Source organism: Anser brachyrhynchus, assembly GCF_964034855.1.
Source record: "Anser brachyrhynchus genome assembly, chromosome: 7".
In the NCBI taxonomy this organism is placed as follows: domain Eukaryota; kingdom Metazoa; phylum Chordata; class Aves; order Anseriformes; family Anatidae; genus Anser; species Anser brachyrhynchus.
This window is the reverse complement of record NC_137701.1, coordinates 15711651-15721405: the sequence shown is the minus strand read 5'-3', so window position 1 is coordinate 15721405 and position 9755 is coordinate 15711651. Positions and strand designations below refer to the sequence as shown.

Below are 9755 nucleotides of genomic sequence, written 5' to 3'. Positions count from 1 at the left end.
TTCTTCGTGGGCTTCTCAGCCTTTCCCAGCCAAGTCAAAACTGGCTGGAGAATTGAAATCATTGCTCTCTTTGCATAGCTCATCTGCTGCTGATGCACAGGGACAGAGGCTGAAGTCCAGGGCAGAATGTCAACTTTGGGAGCATTATCCCAGCTAGTTCTTTTTCTCATTAGCAGCATGCTGAAGTAATGCCAATGTTTTCTCTTAACAACAAGAATAAAGGATGACACTGCGAAGATACAGCCTTGGACAGCAAGGGAATAACCACTGCCCCTGCTGCAGACACACACAGTTGACACTAATTTCAAGTCCAGCCCTGTGATGGAGAAACCCACCACTAAGGGTGGGAGAAGCAAAAAGGGGTTAATGGAGAAACCACCCTGAAACCACTTCAGTGGAACTCTGGAACAGTCCCGCAGGGAACAGCAATGAACAAACCAGCTGCAGGATGCACTACGCAAAGCAGACTTCTGCCTCTCCCTGGCCACATACTAGAAATAACAGTATTAAAAACACCCTGGTCCTTCTTGCCTCAAGAAGTACTTTTTAGTGCACAGGCTGCTCTGCACCAATGAGGAACTAACCGCACTGGTTGGGTCCTGTGAGCAGGCTTGGGCACACAGTTGAGTCCCAGGAAACTTTAGAGACAAAAGCAGCAAATTATATTCATAGGGCAGCAGCCAAATAAACCACAGCAGGCTGGGAAGGCAGGACAGCTGAATGGCAGACTGCAGGAAAAGTGGAGTTAAGTGACTCCAGGGCTTGTCTCCAGCAGCTAGAGAAATGCATTAGTTTGGACTGAAGCTCCAGTGAATTTCCAATAAAAGCAGCCCTTGGAAGGATGGAGAATCTGTGGTTATTTCCTGAGATTACTAAAATCAAACTAACTATGCATATACGTTTAACTAAAAAAGGATTTTTTAATACATTTATTTCTGCCTTTTCTCCTTTCTTAACTAAAGGACCTGTTACTTACAAATCCCACATTCCACCTGCAGTATAAGGTTTTAAAATCAGAGTATTCCTTTCCTTTCTTGTTACTCTTTTTTTTTCCTTTCTTATGGAGGCATTATGTTGTAGATCTGCAATCTGATTTCAAACCACTGAGGCAGAGAGGCAAACTGAGAACCAGGATATAAGCACAGGATGTATCTACTGCAGCTCTGCGCTGCACGGCAGTACCAACACACTGTGAAAGGTAGCAAGCACAAGATGAAGTTCAAAGAGTCCACAGGTTACATGAGCGACTTGGTCTGTGAGGAAATGTCAGTTAGAAGCGAGCAGCACAAAACAGCTCTGTTTTCCTATTGCTGTGGCTTTGCTTGGTGACGATGACATACAAAGATTAAGTCTAACTGCACGAGCTCCAGTTGTTTATCTCCTTTATTATCATCGCCAGTAAGTGAAGGAGATGTGTGGGTGTCACCTGCAAAAAAAGAAGTTGCATTTCTGAGAGAAAAAACATCTGCAGATCAGAGAAGGCAAATGGTCTTGTTTAATTCATGCATATCCAATTTCCTTCCTGTCACTAATCTGCAGCACTGAATTTAGTCTCCTGGATTTCCTTAGCTTTGCTATGCTGAGAGAGTTCAAGAGAGTGGGAGACAGAGGGACTTGAGCAACATCAAGAGCCCAGAAAGCCTGCAGATCATCGAGGTCATTTGCAAATCACTAAGATAGCCTGGCTCCCACGGCACAGAATTTGATTTTCCCTCCCTCACTTCCCATCTGCTGAACTATGGGGATTTATCTGCTGTGCAATCAGTTTACAGAAGAACATTTTGTTCAGGCTGCTATTGAGGGCTGCTAGCAGAAACTGGAAGCCCTGGGTCACCACCTATGGCACGAGTGTTAGCATCTGTGTAGAGTATGTGGAACATGTGGTTCTTCTGTGCTTGCATGCTTGTGGCTGTGACAGAGCGAATTTCTACACACAGTTAAATGCTGCTTGCTACATACACGACATGAGAAATTACTATTTTAAGAAAGAAAGGTTTAAAGAAAAGACATCTACATTGGATCTGCTAATGGATACTTTATGTATGAACTTGCAACCAGCTATACAAACACAGATACAAGCTTCTGTCTTTTCTCCCCATCATTATATAAATAACTAAAAAAAGTAATAATAATAATAACCCAGAGTGAGTACAAGTGCCTTAGACATCAAGCACAGTACGCTCATTGGGTCTAAGACATCTCTACGTTAATGACGTTTGCCTTGGCTGTGTGCTGACTTGCCTGGATCAACTCACCATCCTCTGAGATATAAGAAGTACCAGAAAACTGAACAAAAATAAATTCAGATGATCTGTATTTAAAAAAGAAGATTTTTTTCCCACCTCCAAACTTGCTGTAATTTGTTCTAGCCCTGGATTTGAGATATATTGAGAAGTCTCTCCCTTTTAGCACTAAGCTCAGTGAAAACGCTGACAACCATCCCTTTCCAACTGCAGATCAGGGAGTGGATTCTCTGTGGCTCTGCTACAGTTTTTCTTACAGTTTTTCAGCAAGCAAGAGGGCATTTTGCACTCTTGTTGTGCCCCAGCCACAGCCCAAGAAAACCAAGGACCTAATTCTTCTTGCCCAGGTGCAAAATGTGACTTTCACCTGCCCCACTAAACAGACCTCTTTACAAAAATTAAACTCACTTGTTCTTGATAGCTGCCATAATGAATGCTTGGTCAATAATTATTCATTCCTTGTTCTTGCAAATGACAAGCTGTTGTGCCCGTTATACCGAGGGGAGGAATCCAATTGCTGTTAGTATGATCAGTTGGGTGAGAAAGTCACACAACTGTGCAACCTGCTGTGGGAGTGTCTTCTTCCCTCACATAAATGCTGGTTTGCAGTCTGCATCAACAAACTGATGTTTAGCACTTTTGGCTAGAGAACGGCACACGAAAAATATCAGAACCAAAGACCCATGAAATGTGGGGCACTGATCAGACCAGTGCCTCTGGTTGAATGGCATGACCACTAGCATCTGAATAGCATTTTCAGACTGGTTAGGAGTGAGCTCTGGCTGTAATCGTTCTGGGTTTGGATCTCAGATGCATGTAGACTGCAAAGACACAGCAAAATGCTAAAGGATCCAAGGCAGGAGGAAAAGCACGGGGGAGCAACGGGCTTAACTTGCTGAAGGCAAACGGCACTTGCACTGGGAACAGGAAGCTGAGAGACTGTGCAAGGGATGTCGCAGGTGTTGGAAAGGCCGCCCCCGCAGTCGCAGTGCACACGTGGGTGACTCATCAGCACCGGGAATGCCAGCTGGCACTCCGGGGTCCCTCCTCTCCCAGCTGGAGCCAAGGGGCTCGCCCTGCCTGGCCTCTCCATGCCTCACCTCCGCTAGGGTACCGTCTGGAAAGCACTGGGGCTGTGCTATGTCAGGCTAGAAGCTGTACGTGTGACATGGACAAACACACAGGAGTGATGTGCCAAGTGATGTGCTTGAGGTGCTTAAAAATGAAAAAAAAAAAAAAAAAACCACCAAGAAAATAAGAGGGAAGCAGAGGCAGGGCGGTCTTCATGCAGAGGTATGAAGCTCAGCAGCTATGAGGGCAGGAAGCAGATCTGGGCCTCCGGTACCTACTGCACCACACCAAGCTGGAACACACAATGTGTGTGTGGGCATCTTGGGCCCCCCTGCCCCACAGGAACACGAGGAACTTGTGGTCTGAGCCAGGAAATGGCCACTCTTGTCACAGCTGCAGTTTCATTTCTACTCTTCTGCCACAGCTCAGACCTCCCAGCTGGGCTTCCCAGACACCAGCTGCAGAGCACGATGCTTTTACAGGCCCTGCATTTCTCCTCTCCTCCCCTACCTTCTTGCACCACAAGAAATGGCCAGCGTGTGTCTGCGTGTCCTGCATGGATCCGCCTGCTTCTTAGCAACAAAAGGACCTAACCCCTGTCTCATCACTTGCAGGGTTGTTTTGTTTTGTCTTCATAGTGAGTTCTTCTGTGGTCACAAAGTTGCCCATCTGTCACAGACTGTCCGTAATCCAAGCTGTCCCCTAACACTTGTGGACAGAGGATCACAACATTTCATTACCAGAAAATGAAGCTGGGAAGGAGATGACTTGTCTGCTGCTGTGGGATTGAAGGTGTAAAGGGCCATGGCAGTACACTTTGGTCTGGGAGCATGGCAAACTGAAGGCAGCAGAAAGCCAAAGATCTGTGTCAGAATGTGTTTGCACCAGCAGGCTGACTGTTGCGAAGGTCATCTGTCCCCATTGCTTTTCAGGAAAGATCAGGAATATGCCTAATTTCACAGCAAGGAGGCAAGTGAAGGTGATGAGTCTGGCTTGGGAGCAGGTTCAGACACACATTTTCCTTCCTTGTGAAGATTGCCAAGGTATGGACAGAGCAGTCTAGTCATACATTCCCCCTGTTAATCATGGAACTTGCATTGCCTACCAAGATTATATTGGTCTACAATTTATTCTTGCACAAATAGCAAGCATACTCATGTATAGCAAGAATAAAGGTAAGTACGACACAAACATTAAAAAATACATTCCACTATGCCTATTAACCTACAACATATTTGCTACTCACTAGAACAAACTGAACTTCATTTATTCCTGCAGATGTCCTGAAGCTCTTTGAATCTCTGGGTAGATACAAAGCCAGTCTAAGACACCTTCTGTCCCTGCAACTTCACAATTTGGTGGCTAGATCAAGTGGGCTGAGTGGTCATCAGAAAGATCCGGCAGACACAGTGCAATGCTAGAGATGACACAGAAAAGTGGAGACAGATAAGCTTTATCCTCAGTACTGCCTCTGAGCTTCTGACCCTTTCGTTGACACTTCTCTTCCCATTCACCTTTCTTACCGACACGGCAAGCTCTTTGGGCTATGTGTTACTAGTCATTACATTTTCGTACAGTATTTGGGACCCTAAGTCTTAGTCAAGACCTTCATATTGTAGCACAAATGACAGTGCTAACTTTAGAAGGTGCTACATCAGATCCCAGGTCCATTCCTCAGCAAATGTCAGGACTGAAAGCTACGGAGGGGAAAGTATTATCGAAACAAACATCAAGTTGGAGGGACTGGGAGAGAAACAAGTCTATGTTCTTGATTTCTATCCTCCACACATTCCACTTCCTTCCTTATGGCTCTCTTGTTTACCACTTGGAACATATCTGGCTGTCACAGCCTTGGCCTTACCAGCATTTATTCTTCACTTTATCAGTTACTTACATGGCTACACAAAACACCATCAAAGAGAAGACAAGAAAGCATTATCAGCAGAGAGCTCTGTAAGAGATATCTCTCATTTCACAACCTAAAAACCACAGGTAATCCCCTCACACCATATTTAAGCGCTGTGCTGCTCTCAAGCAGTTCCACAGATAGGGAGGATTGCTGATGCTTGACTCAACAACTTTGCAGCATCACAGTACAGAGGATGATATCAGGAGGAGGAACAGAGTGCATTTCAAGCACACATACACAAGCAAGAAGACAAATGAATGTATCCCACAGGCCAGAAGGAAGATCTTTTATGGATCTCCGAAAGCCTCTTCTCAAAAGTAGCACATATAAAAATGCTTTTTCCCCACAGGGAAGGTGTGTTTATGGTCAGGAAGGTGTTAGCATATACACATATAGGCAGTTCTGTGAACATATTATGCTTCTTTTACAGTCATGCCAGCATCATTTTGCTATTTCCCCGCTTTGCTCAGTGTAAGGTCTCTTTGCACAAATAGCCCGTGCTGCTCTCAGCCACTGCTGATTGCCCTGCTCTCTGGTTGGCAAAGCATGGCCCTTTCTAATGGGAAAAAACATGCATGGGGAAACTTGCTATTTGAATGCATCCATCAGCTTTCTTACAAACTGCATCTTATTAACTCTCTTGCCCCATCCTGGGGTCCCAGAACTCTTGAGGCTTTTCGCATGCATTTTGCATCACAACATAAGCACACAGACCTATGCTCCATCTGGCAGTGGTATCTTGTTTCCAGCAAGCCTAGCTGCTCCAAATGAAGACATACAGCCTTCATGACACACTAGCTTGCCCTGAAAGAAATATGTTTCTCTCATTAGCTAGCAATCATCTCATGGCCTTTAACAGGAGCTTTGAGAAATAATCTTTATGATTTCCATTTTTCTGCAACTGCAATCACTGTGATCACAAATATGCACTTATATTACAGTAATAGTCAAAGATGTCTTTTCTTCACACTGTACAAGCTGAAAAGTAATATTCCATGCCCTGAAGAGTTTAAAGGTCAAAAGAAAAACAGGTGAGAGCTGATGGATTTGGAAATAGAATATCAGAAAATGTAAGGAATTGTAATGTGATTGGCATGTGTGGCTGTTTGCTTTGAAACTGTGTGTACAACCAAGGAAAAAGGAATGAAAAGAAAGGAATATATATTGTGAGCACCTTGTGGGCTTATCTAGCTTTCTGTTCAGTCAGGTACCAGATAAATGCTTGAGAAGAGGAAACATTCAACATCTCAGCTACATAACACTGAACTGTCAGTGGTGACTGTATGGGATTTATGCTGGTGCATGAGCATGAAATTTGGAACTGGACCCATCTTTTTTTTTTTTTTCTTTTCGTAGCAGCATAACCTGCCATAGCAAGGAATTTGCAGAGGACTGTCTCAAATTTCTGGCTAAGTGATACAACAGTCTCTCTCTTCTTGGGTACTGACACTTTCATTAACTTCCTCTCTTCTCCCACGTATCATTCCCGAAGACTTTTGGTAGGAAGCTGCCGGATGCACATGTGAAGGAGAGATTTCTTTGCACTGAAAGGGAGAGGGAGATGATCCCATTTTCCTTTCCTCACAAGCTATGGTGCCTCTTCCTGCCAGCATGTGACTGAGGTACAGAACTGGGCTCTGTATTTTATGCCTCATTCTGGCCTTGATTGCAGCGTTGCATCCACTTCATTCATTAATTACAACAGTCTTCTTTATTGCAAGCTGTAAAATGGGAGTAATAAACCTAATGGCATTATGCACTGTAGTCTCCAACTCACGTTATTATTCACTCAAAGCTGACGCTGCGCAGAAGAAGGGACTGCTGCTTAATTAACCTCTTTCTGTAGTGAGGAAGCCTTGGCAATTGCATCAGGTTAATTTAGATTTCAGCAGTGACGCCCTGTTATCAGAAACCTTTTATTTCAAAGGAACACTCCCTTCCTTGGGTCTAAACAAGTTTGTCATCTACAGCGCATTGGCCTGCAGGTTGTAGCTGTGCTTGCAAATATTGACGTAGAGGACAGGCAGGTTGGCTACGGTGATGCTGAATGAAAGTTGAAGCACTGTGTCCTCTTCTCAACATCAGCATGTACTGATTTTGTCCATCACACACTGAATCTCCCTGATGACACTAACTGCAGGAAGGGATGCCCTCCGTGCTGCAGCAGGAATCTCATTCCCCAAGGAAATAGTATGGCACCTTGTAAGTTAGTTTGTTCCTAGAGCAAATGAGCCTATGTCCTAGAGCCTATGTGGCTTGGTGAGTCCTGTGTGTGGATAGGACAGTCATGTGAAGAAGAGTTCCTTCAAAACCTCAGAAGAAATTCAGCCATCCGCTTGGCAGCACACTGGGTCCAGAGACTATGGGAAGTCTTGCTGTGAAGAGTGAGATGCACAAAGAACAGCTGCACCTTCAAAGCAACCTTCTGTTGCAAAAAAAAAAAAAAAAAAAAAAGCAAGAAGGACAAGAAGCTCTTCAAGGAATCAGACTGAAGCAACAAAAACACAAATCAATATGAGATTCCTATTCCAGACAGAAAAGTACCTGAAAGTGATTTAAATAAATTAGGATGTACCAGCAGAGACCAATTCAGGCACTATAAGGCTGAACTATGCATGCCAACTAAATAATCCATTAAGTTTTCAGGACATGGATTCTTTTAAAAGCCTTTGAATTTTCCATATACTTTGAGGGAGCCCCATATGAGACCAAAATGTTGGATCATCTTATCTTTTCCCTACTGAATAAAGGAAATCATTTTGCAAAACGTTTGCAGATGCTCTTACTTGAAAAGTATTTCAGGAGACAGCTTGGATCTTTCATCTAAATGGAGAGCCTGACTGTCAACCTTTTATTTCTTTCACATGGCAGGGAGGATGAAGAGAAGGGATGCTCATTTGATTAGAAGGAAGTGGAAGTTTCTCCACTATGTCAAAGCTAAAATGTCATTCCATACCTGTGCAAAATCTGTTTCCTTTTCTAGGGAGTTGTTTTAGGTTCTGAAGGGTTAAATTACCAGTATGCAGCAACTCCATACACTGCAGAAAAAAAGGCCATGAGATCTTTTCAGTGGTGTGCATGTGTATGCAGTGTGATGTATCTGCAAACCATACTGAATTATGTGATTAGAAAGTGTGAAAAAACAAAGGCAGCCTGCAGTGAGTAAATGAGATCCTGTGCAGAATCCATCTGCCAGCAAAGCAATTAAAAAGATGGACTTAGAACAGCGGTGATTGTCATTTTTGCATGACACTCAGTGGCCTATCATTTCCTCAGATAATACTCATGCATTGCAGCACCTGGTGAAGGCTATGTGATGATCATTATGTAGGCTACTACATTTTCAATAGGCAGTGTTAGTTTAGTCCTGAGCTAAGGTATTTACTGGGTGAGAAAGAGAGTAAGGACTTGCTCTCCACACAGACAGTGTGGCAGAAAGACGCTTGTGTGTTTTTTATTTCCTGTAAATGTGTTTCTCAGAAGGTTTGTGGGCATGTATCTCCCTCCTCTGGTGCACAATAAAGTAACACCCTGGTGGAAGAAATGAGAGACTTGTTGTTGCAAAAAATGAAAACTGGGAAAGAGCAGTGCTCAGTGAAGGAGCACAATACTTAAATCTACATGGGAGACAGTGTATTCTCTTTGCTTCTCCTTTTCATTTGCTATCATCATGTAACTATTACAGCTGTCTTCTACACCTGGGCACCTTATACTCATGAACATTTTGCCCTAGAAAAAAGTTAGCTTGACTAATGACTTGATGTCAAATTTCCATGGATCTGAGTTCCATTATTTTGCTCCTATCAAATTGATTCCAGGATCTATTTGCATACGAGGATTCTGCAGAGACCCTTTCCCCTATTTTCCTAGTTGCTTTGTTTACTCACAAAAAAATAGCATTGTTTTAAGTTTTCAGTTCATGTGGTTTAAAATGCCTATATTTCAGACATTTTAGGTAGTTCTATAATTGACAGTACAGCGAGTTCATAGTTATGGCCTGTGACAGAGAGCCTAAAGAAATGGGGTTCATCTCATCTAAGATAGACATCTCCAATAAACAGATTATTTCTCTCTGCTGATTTGAAAGGGGCTCTGTAAAATGACCTTAAATGAAGACAGCTGCATTGGCTAGCAGCCTGCCTCAGGCAGCTCCAAGGGAAAAGGCTATCCATCACTTGTGTTTCACTCTACCTTCTCTTCGGTTCATTTTCTGAGCTGGCTATTCTGCCAGAAATCCTAGGTGAATTATCCGCTTGCATGGCTGTCATTGGCCTAGTCCACAACATCAGCTGGAAAGGAAGGGTGATCTGGACAGGGAGCAACAAGTTACCACACTGACATCCGTATGTAGAAGAGCAAGTATTTCCTCACAGGTGGGTAGAAAACTGGTTGCTGCTCCTCCAAGTGCTGTGGTGACCTCCAAGCCCCACTGACGAGAGCAGTGGGAGCTTTTCTCTAAGTGAACGTTCCTGTCTGCTGTCACCCACACCTGGATATTCAGACTCAGACACTTCAAATGTGGAGTGACTCTC

The 9755-nt window shown here is 43.7% G+C and overlaps 1 protein-coding gene across 2 annotated transcripts in view; it reads right to left on the bottom strand.

Annotated features, from left to right (window-relative positions):
• The window catches only part of LOC308198300 (uncharacterized protein), a 240330-nt gene that overhangs the window by 57190 nt on the left and 173385 nt on the right, over positions 1-9755 (bottom strand). The window contains exon 6 of one of the 2 annotated variants that reach the window (XM_080600534.1): positions 1-1426. This exon is cut by the window's left edge and continues 1520 nt beyond it. The exons of the other annotated variant lie outside the window; for it this stretch is intronic. Coding sequence (XP_080456660.1) covers positions 1352-1426 — 75 coding nt within the window. The 3' untranslated portion in view covers positions 1-1351. The remainder of the gene's footprint in view (positions 1427-9755) is intronic. 2 annotated transcript variants of the gene reach the window in all.